Source organism: Prionailurus viverrinus, chromosome E1, assembly GCF_022837055.1.
Source record: "Prionailurus viverrinus isolate Anna chromosome E1, UM_Priviv_1.0, whole genome shotgun sequence".
Lineage (NCBI taxonomy): Eukaryota > Metazoa > Chordata > Mammalia > Carnivora > Felidae > Prionailurus > Prionailurus viverrinus.
The window spans coordinates 15,542,942-15,561,846 of record NC_062574.1 but is presented as its reverse complement, the minus strand read 5'-3'; the positions used below and the strand labels follow the sequence as shown (position 1 = coordinate 15,561,846).

Genomic DNA, 18,905 nt, shown 5'->3' with positions numbered 1-18,905 from the left:
CGCAGCTGGGCCAGTGCGGGTCGGGCCCCGCGCGCCGGGCGGGGCGGGGCGGGGCGGAGGGCGGGGCCCGGAGCGCGGCTGCCGGCGAGACCCGGACGGCGCACGGGCAGCCGGCAAGGAGGGCGGCCGGGCGGGCAGCGGCCCCGGCCCGCGTGTGAGCTCCTCGCGCCCCTCGCTCGCCCGCGGCCCCCGGCCCCGGCGCGCTCACAGCCATGGTGGGCCGGCTGAGCCTGCAGGATGTGCCCGAGCTCGTGGACACGAAGAAGAAGGGCGACGGCGTCCTGGACAGTCCGGACTCGGGGCTGCCCCCCAGCCCCAGCCCCAGCCACTGGGGGCTCGCGGCGGCCGGGGGCGGTGGCAGCGGCGGGGAGCGCGCGCCGGCACCCGGGACCCTGGAGCCCGACGCGGTGGCGACCCCAGCAGCCCCGGTGAGTGGCTCCGCTCCGGCCCCTTCCCTCCCCATCCCACCCGCAGCCGGTTCCCGAGGGGCCATCGGCCAGCCCCGCCGGCCCGCTCGGGGCGCGCTGTCGGCGCCGCCACCCGCCCGTCGGGACGGCGTGGCCATCGCCGGGAGCCCGGGGCGGGAGCGCGGCGAGAGCCTGGCCAGCTGGAGCCGGTGGCTGGAAAATTGTCATCGCCTGGGAGGCGCGGGAGCCCCGGGAGAGGCGCGCCGCCGCCTCCTCTCTTCGGGGTGGCGGCCCCCGGGACTGCGAGTCTACAACTCGGCCACATTCCCGCCCGGGTCCGGCCGGAGAGGGGCCCGGGACACGGAGAAGGAACCCCAGCCTCCTCCGTACTGCGGGCCTGGCACCTCCGCCACCCGCCCCCACCCGGCTTTGCCCCTACCGGGGGGCGCCTCCCGAGGGCCTGGCTCCTCCTGGCTGGTCTTGGGGGAGAAGGGTGTGCTTCAGCTCCCTGATTCAGGGAGCAAGGGGGCGGGCAGCCTTTGGGGACCATGTCAGTGGCGTGGAAGACAGCCTTTGAGAAAAGTTACCCCATGAGCTTCTGGCCTCCTGGTGTCCCCTCCCCCACCTTGTCCTGTCACCCAACCTCTGTCTGACTCTAGATGGGTGGGAGGAAACTTTCAAAAAGGAGTTCTTTTCTTTTATTTCAAAATTTGTATTTAAAGAAAAAACACTTAGACTTTTTTGCCTCAGGAATCACTCAGGTGGTGTTTATTGCCTTTCCCTAGAGCTCATGGGAAGCCACATCCTGCCTAGAGCCAAGGCCCAAAGTGGGGCTCTCAGCCCCCCTCCCTTCCCCTTGGGGATGGGTATTTACAGCCTCTCCCGGGTGGGGGGGGGGGGTGGAGTTGTCAGTGGCTCCTGCTGTTCCTTAAAGACCTATGCACTTTCATGGGCGTGGAATTCTTGCCCCACTGACCCTGTCTCAGAGACCTCCGTGTACTCTCTCATTTCCGTTGGAAGGCAGCACTTGCTTCAACTTGGCCTTCAGAACCCTTGCTGTCCGGCATACCCCTGACCTTAGGCAGATACATGCATTGGTGCCTCCGATGCTGCTCCCTCTACCTGGCATGTTTTTTCCCTCCGAGCCCATCCCCTCCAACCTCCCCCAACACCCAGCTGCCTTTTTGACCTATCAGAGCTCTGCTGGCCCTTCAAGCTCAACTTGTCACCTCCTCTGGGAAGCCTTCCTCGATGCTTCCCTGAGCCAGGCCAAATCAGTGGCGTGGTCCCCGTTCCCTGGCGGCACCTTGTTCAAGCGTCTGTTGGAACTCCTGCTGCGTGCACCGTCCCCAGCCTGGACCTGGGCCAAGGGGTGTGCTCAGGGAGTGTCTGTTGAGTGGGCAGGGTGAGGCAGCTGAGAAGGCAAGGCAGGGGCAAGAGAACTGAGTGCTTGTGTGGATTCCTGGCTGCAGTGTGAGTGTTAAGAGTTGAACACCTCCACTCCCCGTCATCCTGCGTCCTGCCGCCCTCAGCACTGCCTGAAGGCGCTCCCTGGGTTGAGGAGAGCTGGGGACAGAGTAGGCCTCCCTGCCACCACTTGGGGGCTGTTTCCGCAGCTCTGCAGCAGCCAATGCCCACACCTTCCCCTGCCCCTCCCCCCCCTCGCCCACGGACCTTAGTTCCCAACCACAGCCCCTCCCCCAGCCAAGGCTTCTTAAGCTCTCCACCCCAGTTCAGGAGCTGGACCCTTTGCCCCTCCCTCACCTACCATGGTCCCCTTTGACTTTGGTGTTTCCACCCTACACCCTCACTTGACACTCTGCCTGGGTAACATGATAACCGTCTTAGAGCCTACCTTCTAAAAATGTCTGCTTCCTTCTCCATCCTGGAAGATGTGGGGGCCGGGCCGCCACCTCCACATCCTGGCCGGAGTGTGGCTTCTACTCTCAAATTAGGCAGAGAAAATGACAGATCGCTTGTAAACCCGGGACTCCAAAAGGCTGCTTCCCGTGAACACTTAACACAGAAGCCCAATTCCAGTCAAATCGGGTGAAAAGTAGCCCCCGTGTCTAGGACGGGACTGTCCCCCTTACTCAGGCTACTTGATGAATCAAAGTTCGGGGCTTGGTGCAGGCTAGAAGCCCGTTAACCTCCAGGAATGCCGTGCTCTGGTTTCTGAATGGTGAAAGGTGGGGTCGAGACCTTTGGGGTGTTCATCTTACCAGTGAGTTTATGGATCTCTGCATCTTCGTTGGGTGTAAATCTAGCAGTCCCAGAGGCAGAGAAGGCGGCGGGGAAGTTGGAATCTTCCAGTGTGAAAAAATTCCTGGTAGAGTTTAGTTTTGTTTTGGCCTTTTCTGAAGTATTGCTGAGACAATGACAGCGTTGGGGTACACGTAATTGAGGGTTCTGGTTAGTGAGGCCCCAGTTCATCGAGGTTTTCTCATCGCCTTGCCGTGCGATGACGCAGCAGCCCCAGGGTCTCACCAAGGTTGTGACACTGAGCTCCTCAGCCTTTCACAAAACCTCAGTGATGGAAAGGGGCATCCCCTTGGTGTGCAGATAAAGTGACAGGGCATGGGATGTGACCCAGATTTCCTGGCTCCCCATGCAGAGCTCTTCCCGTGCTGTGGGGCAGCCCTTCTCCGGCATCGTTGCCAGGAGGAGGACACAGATCACAGTCGGGTCCATCAGGAGGAAGCTCAGAGCCAGGACCTCTGTGGGGGATGCGTCAGACTGGCCTGTGGTCTAACTGCCTTCTCCATCCTCACAGAATCCAGCGTCTGTCCCCAGCCCCCTGGCCTTCGCCTGCTCGCCAAGGCTCTGCCCCCTGTCCTTTGGCGAAGGAGTGGAGTTTGACCCCTTACCACCGACAGAAGTAAGGTAAATACAGCAGGCCCTGGTCTGATTGGATTTTGTCACTTTTCATGTTTTGGTCCAGAAAGTAATGCTTGTTATTTAAAAAAAAAAAAAAAAAAATGAGTTAACCACAAAAGTGTGCCAAAGACTTTTCATAGTTTATTGGGTACCATTTCGGATTTCTTTGTGTATTCTCACCAATTAAATACATAGACACAGCTCTTAAAATAAAAACAAGATCGTGTTATACATAAAGTCCGCCCCTTGCTTTTTGCACTTTGTGTATCATGACCATCAGATATTTACAATTTTGTAATAAAATAATTCCCCTTTCAGAAGCTGCTCCCCCCACCCCCATTCCCCACCCCTGCCTCAAGGTGCAATAACCTTGTCTCCAATTACAATTTCACTTGCAATCTGAAAGTACCATTCTTCCTTTGGGAATTTATCTCATCCAGGATTACCTGGGGGCAGAGATTCACTGAGAGCCTCTGTTAAAGATCTGTCTTTTCAGAGAAAGGAATTTTACTTTTGGTAGCTGGTGGGTTTTTTGCTGGAGTCTCAGTTCCCTTAGTACAAAGGGCCCTTTTATGGGGAACAAAGGTGGCTCACCAGTTGGGAGGTGAGCGGGTCAGTCCTTTATTCCTGGGGAGTTTGTATTTTGAACAAAATGAGGACATGACTTCATGACATTAGCTTCCACCAGCCTCTAACCTACTTGCCTAAGGAGAATACGTGTTTTCACCCTCTCCATCGAAAAGAATGCTAATTCTTACCCCCTGACCGGTGGGTAGGGGGCACTGGTGTGGGTAATGCTGTGTGATGCTCATTCTTATTTCAAGATCTATGAAGCTGCCATAATTACTCAGTAAAATGAACTAATGCTTTGCTTACATTTAAGAAAAAAAAAAGAAAAGAAAAAAAAGGTAGGTTCCAAGTTACCAAAGAAGGACTTAAAAAAAAAAAAAAGTAGAATATGGATGTTAATTTATTTTATAGAAAGCAAGACTGTAATTGGCTTTGATTGATAAGGTCAGATATCGGAGTCTCTGGTTTGAGGGGGTCTCCAAACCGAAGGCCAAGTTTGGACCAAGTACAAGTACTTGGTATCACTGAACTTCCATAACCAACATTCAGGATTCCTGGGTTCCGACATCCTCTCATTAAAGAACTGATGGTGGGCGTGCCTGGCTGGCTCAGTCGGTAGAGCGTGTGACTCTTGATCTCAGGGTTGTGAGTTCAAGCCCCTCGTTGGGCATAAAGCTTACATTAAAAAAAAGAAAGGAAGGAAGGAAGGAATAAAGCAAGCAAGCAAGCTGATGGTGACTTCAGGGGACAGAGAATACAAACCATTCACCCCTAGTAAAGGTAGAATCCACCTTGTTATACCACCAACAGCACTTGCTGCGTGTTAATACTCTGCCCCGTTCTTATTGGGCACCTTTTGCAGAAAGAGGAACCAAGGCTTGGGGAAGTAAGGTGACCAGGCTCTCCTAGCTTAAATTCACCAAAACTCTTGGACTCTAGGGGCTGCGGCCCGCAAAGGGAAATAGTGCGTGCAGGGTAAACTTTGGGATCTTGCACACCTGCATGTAAACCCCAGCCCCACTACTCACTCCCACTGTGACCTTGACCTCTGCACCTCCGTTTTCTCTCCCAGGGTAGTTGGTTCAGTTAAATTAGATCCTGGAAGTGAAGTGCTTAGAACTGTACCACACAGTAAGTGCTTCAGCTCCTTGCTGCTTCTGACCAGAGTAGCCACATCTCAAGGTTTGCACCACACGAGAGGATCAAGGTCACGGTAGGGACCCCTGAGCCCCAAGCTCAAGGGGAACGGCTTCGTGCTGCCTTATATCTCCCTCCCAGGTACACTTCCTCGGTCAAGTACGACTCAGAGAGGCACTTCATTGACGATGTCCACCTGCCCCTGGGCCTGGCAGTGACCTCCTGCAGCCAGACAGTCACCTGCATCCCCAACTGCACGTGGCGCAACTATAAGGCCGAGGTGCGCTTCGAACCCCGCCACAAGCCCACCCGCTTCCTCAGCACCACCATCGTCTACCCCAAGTACCCCAAGACCGTCTACACCACCACTCTGGATTACAACTGCCGCAAGACACTGAGGAGATTCCTGTCCAGCGTGGAGCTCGAAGCCACAGAGCTCCTGGGCAGTGATTGCCTCTCGGACGAGTGCTGACTCAAGCCTGGGTGGGGTTGGACCAGCTCCTCCCTTGCCCTCGAGTGTGGCTCGTGGCTCGTGCCCCAGAGGAGTCTGACCTAGAGACACCTCTAAGCCCAGCCCGGGGAAGGAAAAAAATGTCACGGCATCGTATTAGAACCATTGAGAGAATTTGGTTTATACAAATGGTCAAATTTTTTTCAAAAGGAGTATATTGTTAGTTTGCTGCTGCCTGGTTTCCCCAAAGTCTCAATCTGATGAGAAAACAGGAAGCCAACTGAAGCAAAAGGAAAACGGCCCCAGTTTGAAATAGGGAGGGAGGAGCGAGCTCTTCTATTGGTCAGCTGGCCTGAGGAAGACCGTGGAGAAAGTCTCTGGGACGGAAAAAGTGAGTTTGGAGACATTTCAGCCTGAGGTGTCTTCCCTGAAAGCGGTGCTAATTCAGTGAGCTGTGACATCCATATGGGTTCAATCTGTGGAGAGCCGAGCTTCATGCCGTATTTTTTTTTCCATTTCCATTTGTATTTCCTGTTCACCAAAACTCTCGGAATTCTCGAAATCTTTTTCATGATATCAAAAAACCCCAAACCACAATATAAGTTGCCTTAAAAGAAAGAAAGAAAGAAAGAAAGAAAGAAAGAAAGAAAGAAAGAAAGAAAGAAAGAAAGTTTCACCCTGTTCTCACCTCTTCAGGAGAGTCAGGTCAAACTGGCCAATTTGAGAGCAACGGCTTTGTTCTTATTCCTTCCACCCATTAGTTCCAAGCTTGGGCTCTGGCAAAGCGCCTTGAACCCTTGGCATCTGGTAATGTGTCCACAGGCTTGTGTAACTCTCCTGATATGTATTTTGGGGTTTCCAAATACTTTCCTATTTTTTCATAAGGCAAAACATAGCAGAGGGCCCTTTTGAGAGAAACAGCATTTTTAAAGAATGCTTAGGGAAACTACTTTTGGGGATTCCACGAGGGAGTTTTGCTCACAGTGGAATGGACGGCCACACCTAGGACTTGCCGCTGTCTGGGAGGGGACAGAGGTAGATGTTTCTGGTAATCTGCTTCATCAGGATGGTTGTCCTCTCTCCAGGGATCCTGGGTCAACTGCTTTTCAGACTTTGACTGACGGCGTCCACACTGCAGAGAATTCCACCAGTGCCTTAGGTCTAAGCCCAAAAGCAAGAAAATCACTCCAACCCCCTCCGGGTGAAGGAAGGGTGACTTCAGGATAGGGGTTAATGTCACAAGTCAAACTCCAAAACCCGGGCACTGTCGCGATGGTACATATTTCTCGAAAGTGCTTATTTTAGTGTAAGTGACAATCAGGGCATTAGGTGCGGACGGAAGACACTTCGTGAATTCGGCTGAACTGGCCTCAGAAGCAGAAATGGCCGATGGGCCGGAGGGTGCGGTGGGCCAGGCTGTCTCTGGCTTCGGCTCCCTGCCCATCCTGCCTCCTCCCTGCCCCAGCGTGTACTTCTTCCTGCCTCTCCCTGAGGTTTTTGAGTGAAGAAGGTGGCAGATGGCTTTTTCTCTTCCATTATTGGAAAGAACATTCCACGGATATTTCCTTTGAATACAACCACGTTCTCTCATGTGCTCGAGGGTTATAGGGTATCGTAAATCCGGATTCCCACTGTATCTTTGGGTTTCTGTGGATGGTTTCTGTGTGTCCTGAGAGCGAAATTGACAACTCTGTAAGTACCCTGGAGCCACAGCAGGGACCTTTGTTCTGAGGAGAGCAGGTGTGCTGATAATCACTCTCCTTTAACGTTATCAGAAGCCCCTCGAGACAATCTGTCCGGTGTCCTCTTCAGCTTTAACAATGTTTAGTCTGTCGTGCCCCTGTTTGGACGCATCTCTCGGTGGAACCCGTGGTCGGGTCCATGGTCCTGAGTGTGCCGTAGCGAAGTTGAGCTGGAACCCGTAAAGGGGCCCCCTGGGATTCCACACCCTGCTCCGTCATGCAGAGTAACAAGTACTGTCTGCTTCTGGAAAATTACCTGGCATTTCTTGACAAACACGAATTTTCCTCTCTGATTTCATAATCTTATCATTGAAGACAAGTGGTAAATGTAATTTTTAAGTTATGTTAAGAGAATTCCCAAGGCTTTGCTCTGGCCCAGTGGGGACACTTGAATGAACTCAGAACAGTACTGTGGACAGCATGGCAGGAGAGACATGTGGGAGAACATAGCCTTTGAGCACAGCCGCGCTTTGAGATGTCCATACGAGACTTGTTTGTTTTGGGGGTTGGGTTAAGTTCGGGAAAATCATTCTAGGTGTGGAGAGAATCTGAAATGTATCAATAAAGTAAGTAGAAGGGATCGATTGTGAATGTGTAATACAAATGGAAAAGCAGGTTTTAAGTTATTCACTAGGGAACCAACTGTAGATCTTTCTCACCTTCTCTTTTTCTTCATACCTGCTTTCTGCAAGTTGCAAGAAAGGAAGCATATGAAGATGTGATGGGACACTTTGGTGAATAAATGACGTTGATCTTTGGTGGATTTGTGTGAGTTTACAAGGTGGAAGCAATGATTTCTAAAACTTGCTCATTAAAACCAAACATTCCTAAGCATATCTGAGAGATACAGTTTACTTATTAAGTAAAAAGTCTTTGGGGCACCTGGCTCGCTCAGTAGGAAGAGCACGCGACTCTTGATCTCAGGGTCGTGAATTTGAGCCCCACGTTGGGCGTGGAGCCTACTTAAAAAAAAAAAAAGTCTTTTTTCTCAGTCTCTTAACTTATAGCTTTCATGTAATAAAGCGGATTTGTATTTTCGGACAAAAGTTGTTTTCTTTTCAAATTCAGACCTGTTAAAAAGAACGATTACCTTTTCATTCAACTCTTTTCCTGTTTCTAACCTTAGGAGATCCAGAAGAGCATTTGACAAAAACTACTTTTTCAATTTATCTTGACATCTGTCCCATTCCATTTTGCTTTGTGACTTCTTCATTTAACAATAAATTATCTTTAAAGAAACAAAACTTAGAGATGCCTCTCTTTTTTTAAAGTAAAATTGTAATGTTTTGGTGAAGAAACGTGAGAAGAACAGCTCCTCAACTTGAGAAATTTTAAGACGTGATTGTGCTTTAATCATATCACATTTCTGTCGGGAGTATGCATTCCCCTAGGCGTACAAGAAGATTTCACAGGGACCCCTCGGCACACGCAGTTTTAAAGAATTTGTTCCCAGAGTCAATGTGTACTCTTTCCTGAAACCCATCTGCCCTGCAGCTGTGACTGCGCCAGTCCTTCCTCCCCACCTCCCCTTTCAAGTTGCCTCTCTCCCATTTTGCAGAAGAAATACACGTGTTAGTCTAACACATCTTAATTGTATGGTGGGATGTTGCTCTGGGCTGGAAAAACCCATAGGCACTAGACAAAGGGACAGAAACCTCGGTATCGGGGCACCAAAACCCCACTGGAGGGATTCACGTCTGTCATTGTACTACACATAATTTCGTCAAGAACGAAGTATGGTAGCAGAAGCAAGATTGGCCTGTGTTGGGAAGTTCTTCCTTCCGACGTCTCATAAAGTGAGGCAGTTGAAGTGATAACACTATTCATTTAATACCCACAGTCTCTTCAATCTCAGACTGTTGCCTTCCCTGAAGGAAAGTCCCTGTGGGCAAAGTGTTGATAAGAAGAGAGTTGATAAGAAATGTGAAGGCGTATTATTTCATTCAAGTGTCAAATTCACGGCAAGGCTCTGTGCCTTATCTGTTAGTCCTCGAGTTACAACTCAAGTATGTCCCAGGAATGCATGTTATCATTTCTATATTATCATACGTATATATATTTAAAGCCAGTCTCTTTTTAACAGAAATGAAGTCTAATTTGGCTGGTAGGGATGACAACAAGAACTGATATTGCCACTTAGGTTATATAGGGTAAATTTCCCATAAAATGAATGAGCTAATAGCAGTTTCAAGGTTTTGTTGGAAAAATATTTAAAGTAAGATTAAAGCTATAATTGTGTACGTGTGTGTGTGTGTAGAGAGAAGCAAATACATGTTGAAATTAATATTTCACTTTTCCCTCAAAAAGTATCTTTCTGAGAATATCAGATTAAGCTGGTATCTCAAGGGAAAAAGTAGTAGGTGTAATTAACAATATGATAAATCTTTTTTTTTTTTTACTTTAAGTTTATTATTTTTTTTTCAACGTTTATTTATTTTTGGGACAGAGAGAGACAGAGCATGAATGGGGGAGGGGCAGAGAGAGAGGGAGAGCACAGAGCCCAATGTGGGGCTCAAACTCACGAAACTGTGAGATCATGACCTGAGCCAAAACCAAGAGTCAGATGCTTAACCGACTGAGTCACCCAGGCACCCCTAATAATATAAATCTTAGGAAGCCTTTTTGGTATACTTCCCAGAAATGCGAAAAATGAATGACCTTATTGATTAGGTAACAAATCATATTGCAAAAAAAACCGCCTCTTTTCAAAAATTTTTTAATGTTTTATTTATTTTTGAGAGAAAGAGAGAGAGAGACAGAGTGCGAGCAGGGGAGAGACAGAGAGAGAGGGAGACACAGAATCTGAAGCAGGCTCCAGGCTCTGAGCTGTCAGCACAGAGCCCGACGCGGGGCTCATACCCGTGAACCGTGAGATCGTGACCTGAGCCGAAGTTAGACACTTAACTGACGGAGCCACCCAGGTGACCCTCAAAATTAAATTCTAATAATTTTGTTTTAGAGTATAATCACTACAAAGTGTTTTGTGCATAACACTACTTCCCAGAGTTCTTTCTATGGACCAAAAGGAGGTTCTGTGATCAAATAAGTTTGGGAAGGCGTGCTGGGTGGCTCAGTCAGTTAAGCGTACAACTCTTGGCTTCAGCTCAGGTCATCATCTCACAGTTCATGAGATCGAGTCCCACACTGGGCTCTTGTCAATGCCGACAGCATGGAGCCTGCTTAGGATTCTTTCTCTCTGTCTCTGCCCCTCTACTGCTCTCTCTCTCTCAAAATAAATGAATTAAACATTAAAAAAAAAATAAGTTTGGGAAAATGAAAAGCCGAAAATACCAAATATGTTCATTGCAGGGCTCTTTAGAACACCCACATTAGTGGGGCACCTGGGTGGCTCAGTTGGTTAAGCACCTGACTTCGGCTCAGGTCATGGTTTCACAGTTCATGGGTTTGAGCCCTTCATCAGGCTCTGTGCTGAGAGCTCAGAGCCTGGAGCCTGTTTCGGATTCTGTGTCTCCCTCTCTCTCTGCCCCTCCCCCACTAGCACTCTGTCTCTCTCTGTCTCAAAAATAAATAAATATCAAAACAAAACAAAACCGCTAGTGTTTAGAACACCTGCATTAGTCAGCTTTTGCTGCTTACCAGCCACAAAATCGCAGTGGCACACAGCCGCATTAATTTCTTGTGTAAAAGTTTATAGGCCTGACAGGGCAGTTCTGCCCAAGGTCAGGTGTTGAGTTCAGGTTCATTCCACTTGTCTCTGAAGCAGGCTAGAGAGATTATCTGGGGCACATTCTTCTCATGCAAGAGGTCAAAAGATCCCAGAGGAGCAAGTAGAAACATACAAAACCTCTTAAAGTTTGCACTAGGAACTGCCACCCAGTCACTTCCATGCATGTTCTATTGGCCAAAGCAAGTTGCATGGTCAAACCTAACATCAGTGGGTCAGGGAACCATACTTCCCCCATGAATGTGGGAGGAGTAAATATTTGCTGTGCAATAAACTACCCTAGCCTTTAATATGATAATGTGGATGGAGAATCTTCAATAGGGAAAATCTAGTTTGCAGAATATTCTAAACTCATTGGACCAGAGGACCCATGAGCATTTCATGGACTAATGAAGGACTAAAAAACATAGCACTAATGTTTTTTGAAATGCACTTTAAGAAATGCTGGTATAAACCATGTATGACAATCAGAGTCCAGTCAGCAAGGCCCAAATCATACTAGATATTTCCAGCAGAGGGGATTTCATACAGAGGATTGATCACACAGGTGTCAGCAGGCTAAAAGAACAAAAAGGGGACCCTGAAGTAACCCCAATTATCAGTAACTGTGTGGGGCAGTTCCCACTCGTAGATTGATCGAGAAATAGCACAAATTACCAATGCCATGATTTGCATACAGATCTCACAGGCACCGAAAGTATACTAAGGTAATATTAGGAACACCTTTATGCCAATGAATTTGACAGCTTAGTTAAAAAGGGGAAATTCCTTTGACAAACTTATCTTACCCAATTGACACAATGAAATAGAAAATCTGAAGAAAAGATACATCAAACTCTCTCTATATATAAACTTCTGTTCTTCAGAGACTCCTTTAAGAAAATAAAAGGTAATCCAGACAAAAAAAAGATTTACATCTGACAAAGGACTTATATCCAGAATATACAAAGAGCTCCTACAGTCAACATTGAAAGATGAACAACCCTGTTAAAAATGGGCGATGGGGGCACTTGGATGGTTCAGTCGGCTGAGCATCCAACTCTTGATTTCAGCTCAGGTCATGATCTCCCGGTTTGTGGGGTCAAGCCCCACGTCGGGCTCTGCACTGGCAGTGTAGAGCCTGCTTGGGATTCTCTCGCCTTCTCTCTCTGCCCTTCCCCTGCTCACACGCTCTCTCTCTCTCTCTCAAAAATAAACATTAAAAATACATACATATTTTTTAAATGGGCAAGGGACTTGAACAGACACTTCACAAAGGCAGATACATGGATGCAAAATGAGCACATGAAAAGGTGTTCAACATCATTAGATGTCAGGGAAATGCCAAATAAAACCACAACGAAATACCAGGAGATAGTTATCCAAGAGAAATGAAAACGTGTCCAAAAAGGAGCACACTCATGACAGTTTTATTCACAAGAGCCATATGAGGTAACTGCTATGTGTCCATTTCACAGTGACTGAAATGTCTGTGGCGTATATTCACAAGATGGAAAACCACTTCGTAATAAAAAGGTTCCAAGTTCCAAGTAGGCACTTTTTTGTTCGGCCCCAAGGCCCCCCAAACACCAGACTCTGAGACCCTGGCTTCACTCCTCCCACATTCCCTCTTGGCTGCACCCCAGGAATTTGTTTTGTGGCTTCTTTGAATTGGCCAGCCACTGAATCCCCATTTCTTTGTGAAGCTCGCCCTTTGATGAGGTGGAGCTCTACACCAGCACCAGGCCGGTCTCTCCAACAGCTGCGGAGTTACCCCGGCCCAAAACATCATCGCCAAAACTCTTACTGTGGATTGCGTGCTTCCCAGGGGGCGAGGCGCTATGCCAAATGCCCTACGCAATTATCGCATGTGATTCTCATGGCACTGAGGTAGGTATCTGCGTCCCTCTTTCCAGATACGGTGACTCATGCTTGGAGAGGCCATTCCGTGTGCCCGAGGTGACACAGCCCGCACATATAGTGGGAAAGAGAGAAATTCAGCTCTGACGTCAGAACTCCTCATTTCCACCACTATGCCAGACTGTCTCATAGCAGAAAGGTGACCACAGGCCATCCCCACTCTCACCACCCACGGAAAGAAAGCCCTAATGCAAAGCGACCAAGACATCCTGAGGCCACAGACCCTTCCGTGCGCCGCACTCCCTCAGGCACACTGTGGCTGACCCGAACACCATGGGAGGTGCAGCCCAGCTTTCCACCCTCTGCTGTCTTCACCTTGAGCACTGGGGTGTCGGGCAAGGTCCTGTGGCTGAGCATTAACGCACGTCCCCTGTCCTCCCCCCCTTGGGGCCGCGCCAAAGCCCATGTTCCCTTCACGTGATTCCATGGTTGCCCTTCAACCTGGATGGCCACGCAGAGGGGGCCATTGCTGTCTGCTCGAGGGCCCCTGCCAGGGGGGCTCTCCAGGGGAGGACAGGCCTCTTCCAAACGTGAAAACTCAGTAAGCAGCCGTTTAAGGCACGAAGAAGGCTGCTCGGTCAGCTGGGGCTAACAGGGACCAAGATGACCACTTGTGCTTAACTTTCAAAAAGGCATTGTGATGTTTTGTATTGGCTTTCAACGTTTCCTGAGTACACTGCAGGTCTTTAATTCCTCAGAAGGCAGGGACCTGATCTTAGACCTCCGCTCTGACCCTCTTGGGCCCTACACTACGCTGCATAGAAACTACCCTATCCCTTGGACCCCTCTCGAGGGCTGCATCTTTGTGCCTGAGGGTGATCCCCGTGCCCCCAAGGGAAGTAGGCCTCAAGGCCCACACGTTTGGCACGCTGGAAACGACAGGAAATTAACCCCCCCCCCCCCCCTCCCAGCACCACACCTCAGCCAATGCCTATGGGCAGTATAACAGCCCAGCTCCCTCACTCTCGGGCTGGATAAGCTCCAGTTACCCAGTATGGAAACTGGTTTAACAGTGTCCCTGGACTGATGGTCTTTCCCTCCTGTGCCTTCTCTACTGACCTTTCCTTTACCTCCCCAAATAATCTAGTTGCATTGGGGTCTTTGTCTCGAGGTCTGCTTCTGGAAAACCCAAACTAACCCAACACATGGCCCTCACTCAATAAATACTTGTGCGAGGGAAGGATATTAGTTTAGGACAAGTAGCATAGTAAGGTCTTTTTAATCCTCCAGAACTTTGCTTAAAATCCCGTTTTAAGGGATTAGAGGACAATATATATATATTTTTTAAGTGAGATAAAATTGGTATATAACATTATGGCGTTCCAGGTGTACATTATAATTCAGTATTTGCCCACACGACAAGGTGATCACCACCACAAGTGTGCTTACCATCCATCACTGAGCAGTTGGGCCCCTTTACCCATTTCCCCCCTGCCCCCACCCCTTCCCCTCTGGCAACCAGCAATTTGCTCTCTGGGAGGACCATATTTAGAAGAGAAGCAATATTCCTTTTGAGCCTTCTCATAATTATCTCCCAGGGTTGGAGTTCTGGAACTCAGTTATTTTGACAACCACATCAGGGCAGGGAGTGTGTGTAATTAAAAAAAAAAAAAAAAAGGCTCCAGGATATTTGAGGCACTTTTCTCGGGCCCAGAGAAGCATGCTGTGTTTTACCCGTTAAATTAGCTTAAGATTTAGAACTGAGATCATCTACACACTTTCTCTTTCTGAGGGGAAGATGACAGACATCTGCGACGAGAAATTAAGAAAGAGATGCCAACTCGTCTGAGAAAGAAACAAAAAATCCTGAAGCAGCTCTGTCCATTACACTGCGTTGGTTAAGGGACTGCGGTTCCCCCGGGCGATTCGGACGCCCTGGTGGAAGGAGAGAGGCCGACCCGCCGGACACACCAGACATCCGCTTCCTTCCGACGGAGGTCCGATTTCTTTTTATTATTCTTTTCTAACGGGTAAACCTGTGGGGAGGACAACGCGCAAGCCGGTCGGTGTCGGGGGTGGATGGTCACTCTGGCAGAGCCAGGTCAGAATGTGTGACGGTGCCTCGGAAGAAGGGGTCGGGGTGGTGGGCTTTCCTGCCGTTGGGGCCACCGTCTATCTCCGGGAGGTAGGGTCGGCTCTCCGGGTCCTCCTCGGCACACGGGTCAGGGTGGAGGCCCTTCAGGGCCAAGAGCCGGTACCGCTTCCTCCGGTTCAGTTTATATACGCGAATCCTTTCCTTCTCTGCCTCCGGGTCGGCGAGAATTCCATCCCAACGCAGGCTTTCGTTGACCTGCTTGGCGAGGTGCTCTTCTATTTCAGCGACAGAGCGGAGACTTCGAGTGGAGGAGTAAGGGGGCGTGGGCTTGCTTTCAGCTTTGTCCTGCTTGCGCTCTGGTCTCAGGCCGGGATCTTTGCGGGGACTTAAGATGTCGTGGAAGGATGAGGACAGCTGCTGATCCTTCAGGCCTCGACTCTGATGTTTATCTGCTGAGCAGATGAAAGGTGTTAGCGATTGTCAGCCTGCTTCCTGCCCTCCGCCTGCTCGGTTGCGATGCCCGAGTCACCAAAGATGTGAGGGGGTGGAGGCCCCTGGGGACCTAGAGCTCAGCTAGCCAAGCCCACCAACCTGTACACACGCACTGGCTCTATGCTTTCCGTCAGGTCATTTTGCGGGGAGGAGGAACCATTTATTGAGCACATACTGTAGGCCAGGTCCTCTGGATAAAGTCTATCAGCCCTATTTTCCAGCTGAGGAAACTGAGACTCCAGAAGTCTTAACGGGGGCACCTGGGTGGCTCAGTCCGTTAAGCGTCTGACCCTTGATTTGGCTCTGGTCATGATCTCATGGTTTGTGAGTTCGAGCCCTGTATCGGGCTCTGTGCTGAGGGCACGGAGCCTGCTCAGGATTCTCTCTCTCCCTCTCTCTCTGCCCCTCCCCTACTCGTGCTCTTTAAATAAATAAATAAATAAATAAATAAATAAATAAGAAAAAAAAGTCTAACTCAAGCAACGTCACATAGTGAGTGGCAGGACCAGGATTTGAACACAGGCCTGACTCCCAGTGCCCTGTTCTTTCCACCATGCTCCACATGCACATCGAGGTACCTTCCGCTTCCAGGAGTCTCTACCCCTAGTGCAGACTTCTTCATGATGGGAGAAATGAGAACAACAGAGACGCTCCCTACATCTGATTGTGGAAAGCGATATTATGCCAAGCCGGGAAATACTTCTGCTTCGTGGCTTGTGCTGATATTTCTTATATTAATAGCATTTCTGAATTGTAGAAGACTCATATAAAATACTGTAAGTTATGGCTCTTTCATCAGCTCATCCTTCTACTTTTGGGGAGACAGAAATCCCTCCCAAAACAAGAGAAAATAAGAAAAAAAAATCCTGTCTGGGCATTTCTGTATCTTCCTACTCCCCAAAAACAACTCGGTGTCCCCTGCTGACAGTATGAGTTATATGCCATTACAACGTCTCGAGTCAGAAGCGAAGCCAAAAAGACAAGAAGTTTCCCAGTTTGGTTTTGGAGATACACATGGGGCTTTTGGACCTAAACTCCAGAATTTCTTTCTTGCCTTTCTGTGAAGATTCCACCCACAGGAGCCATTATAATCTTCCCATGGCTCCCTCCCCCAAATACAAGGATGACATGGGGAAGGCTGCCGCTCCTTCTGCCCCCAGCTTGCCAGGGGGTACCAGCTCTGCAGGCCAACGGGCCAGGGCCCAGGAACTTGAACCAGGAACTAACCATGCTGCAGGTCAGGGCTGCTGTGCCAGGATCAAGGACGGTCCCCAGAGGGGGACCACACAAGTGACAAAGGCAGGTGCATTCCATGTCACAGTTGCACTCTCCATAAAGTGGGTGCTCAGTGCCTCTGTTGAGAAATCGAGGGGGATGGGCGGTTCTGGGAGAGGAAATTTGTGAGATACAGGTAGCCCGTGGGGTTGTGGCATGTGTTGCTGTGTGTATGTATGAGAGGTGTCCATAAAGCTGGAGAACCTGAGGGCGTAGAGTCACATGTGTGCAGGAAGTGTCTGGGGTGGGGTGGGGTTTATGAATGTGTGTGTGTAGCAGAGGACCCATGTGTATGTGTAGACTGGGAAAGGTTGTGCCTGATGGGGTATCTGTACTTGAGTTTTATTTGGTGACTATAATGATATAAGGGGGTTGTTGTTGAGGGTGTTGGGGAGTATAAGAGTATGTAGCAGTGACTAGTGTGATGGTGTGTGTGTGGCTGATGGCTGGCCCTGGCAAAGGGGGGGGGGGCAGAAGACAGTCTGTGCAGTAAAGATACTTTATATATATTTACAGGATGTCTAACATCTAGGGCAGGTGTCCCGAGCACGAGACAGAAGGCAAAAAGCCTGCATTTCTGAGCATGTTGGTCACTTAGTGTCTTAGTATTTTAGGATTGGGGAAAGTGTGTGTGTGTGTGTGTGTGTGTGTGTGTGTGTGTGTGTGTGTAGATGAGGGGATCTCTGTAGGAGGGCTTGAAATTTCTGTGGGCAAGGAGGGGATATTTAAGATTCTGAGTTCCAGCTGAGGGATTAGGAAATTGAGAGGGTGTCCGTGCAAAGTTGAGTTGCTGTGTGGAGCTGGGACCCTCTGTGGGAATAATGCTATGTGGGGGGTCTCTGTGGGGTAGAGGGTCTCCAAGGCTGTAGAGAATTCTCCACGCAGGATATTTGGGGTCTCTGTGGACACCTATGGTTTTTATGGGTGGGGCTGGGGCATCACTGTGTTGCGTTAAGAGGGAGGACCTCTGTTTGGGACTTGCGAGTTTCTGTTTCTGGTCTAAAGTGGTCCTGCAAGTAGATGAGAGATCTCTGTGAGGAGTGGGGAGAGGTGACCTTGGAGAAGAAACCCTGGCATGGGAGGGGCGCCTGGGTGGGTGGCTCAGTCGGTGAAGTGTCTGACTTCGGCTCAGGTCATGATCTCCGAGGTTGGAGGTTGGTGGATTCGAGCCCCACATCAGGCTCTGTGCTGTCAGCTCAGAGCCTGGAACCTGCTTCAGATTCTGTGTCTCCTCTCTCTGCCCCTCCTCCGCTCATGCTCTGTCTCATTCTGTCTCTCAAAAATAAACACATGTAAATTAAAACATTTTATTTTATTTTATTTTTAAAAGGTTGTTTCTTTTTTTTTTTTTTAATTTTTTTTTCAACGTTTATTTATTTTTGGGACAGAGAGAGACAGAGCATGAACGGGCGAGGGGCAGAGAGAGAGGGAGACACAGAATCGGAAACAGGCTCCAGGCTCTGAGCCATCAGCCCAGAGCCTGACGCGGGGCTCGAACTCACGGACCGCGAGATCGTGACCTGGCTGAAGTCGGACGCTTAACCGACTGCGCCACCCAGGCGCCCCAAATTAAAACATTTTAAAAAAAGAAAGGAAGAAAGAAACTCTGGCACGGGAGCTGAGGCTGCCGCGCTAGCTGCGCCTCTTACCGTCCCCCTTGCCCGACCCTTTCGTCTTCTTCTTCTTCCTTTTCTTCTTCACCTTCTGTTTGCTCAGTTCTAAGGCGTTGCCTGCTATGGGGGGCAGTTTGGGTCTCTGCGAGCTCGCAGGGTCACCCTCTCGCTCCTCCTCCTCCTCCTCTTTCTCCTCGTCGTCCTCGCCCTCTTCGCCGTACCCAGATGCCCCGGCCCCACCGCGGCAGTCCATCCGCCCTCCCGGCCGCCACCTGCGCCTGGGGCAGCCCAAGACCCGCGGCCGCCGAGTCCGCGGCCGCAGGAGCTAAGCGCCAGCCCAGGGCCACGCGTCTCCATGGCGACCGCCGCACATCGCGCGTGCGCAAGCAGGAAGCTGCCGCCCAGGGGCCGCCCGTGGGAGTAGGCGTGCGCATGCGCCTTTCAGTCTGTGTGAGACCTTGGCCCCGTCCGCGGTGAGTCCCGGAGGAGGAGAGAGATTCTAAAGCTCCGGCTGACGCACACGTTCACTTCTGTGCCTTTTAAAATAATGTTGGTTGTCTACTAAATTTTTATCTCCCAGCTTCCAGTCTCGGTACGTCCCCCCGGGCCTTGCAAGCCCAACGCGTCTCAAACAAACCTGTTTCCCCATGGTTCTCCTGGAACAGAGCAGCTGGACGGGCAGAAACCTTCCCCGACATTCTCCCTGTGCCCTTACCTAGGCT

At 50.0% G+C, this 18,905-nt stretch overlaps 2 protein-coding genes and 1 non-coding gene across 3 annotated transcripts; 2 read left to right on the top strand and 1 right to left on the bottom strand.

The window, feature by feature from the left end:
- The first annotated feature begins 78 nt into the window (after nucleotides 1-78).
- Nucleotides 79-8,428, top strand: RFLNB (refilin B). The gene is made up of 3 exons (XM_047833731.1): nucleotides 79-428; nucleotides 3,181-3,290; nucleotides 5,133-8,428. The coding sequence occupies exons 1-3, from the start codon at nucleotides 213-215 to the stop codon at nucleotides 5,461-5,463; spliced, it is 657 nt and encodes a 218-aa protein (XP_047689687.1). The 5' UTR covers nucleotides 79-212; the 3' UTR covers nucleotides 5,464-8,428.
- On the top strand, nucleotides 4,452-4,524 carry TRNAK-CUU (transfer RNA lysine (anticodon CUU)). Its single transcript has one exon. It is a non-coding gene; the product is annotated as a tRNA-Lys (tRNA).
- A 6,262-nt stretch (nucleotides 8,429-14,690) lies between the features above and the next one.
- Nucleotides 14,691-18,527, bottom strand: LIAT1 (ligand of ATE1). Its single transcript, XM_047832969.1, has 2 exons — nucleotides 18,220-18,527; nucleotides 14,691-15,255 (listed from the first exon to the last, which is right to left on the bottom strand). The coding sequence occupies exons 1-2, from the start codon at nucleotides 18,434-18,436 to the stop codon at nucleotides 14,792-14,794; spliced, it is 681 nt and encodes a 226-aa protein (XP_047688925.1). The 5' UTR covers nucleotides 18,437-18,527; the 3' UTR covers nucleotides 14,691-14,791.
- Nucleotides 18,528-18,905: the final 378 nt, after the last annotated feature.

What these genes read in the sequence shown, in the direction of transcription:
- RFLNB (XM_047833731.1), top strand. Translation starts at nt 213, where the DNA reads ATGGTGGGCCGGCTGAGCCTGCAGGATGTGCCCGAGCTCGTGGACACG. An exon ending in TGGCGACCCCAGCAGCCCCG is followed by an intron (nt 429 to 3,180) that starts GTGAGTGGCTCC and finishes CCATCCTCACAG; the next exon opens with AATCCAGCGTCTGTCCCCAG. An exon ending in TTACCACCGACAGAAGTAAG is followed by an intron (nt 3,291 to 5,132) that starts GTAAATACAGCA and finishes TCTCCCTCCCAG; the next exon opens with GTACACTTCCTCGGTCAAGT.
- LIAT1 (XM_047832969.1), bottom strand. Translation starts at nt 18,436, where the DNA reads ATGGACTGCCGCGGTGGGGCCGGGGCATCTGGGTACGGCGAAGAGGGC. An exon ending in AGGGTCGGGCAAGGGGGACG is followed by an intron (nt 15,256 to 18,219) that starts GTAAGAGGCGCA and finishes TCATCTGCTCAG; the next exon opens with CAGATAAACATCAGAGTCGA.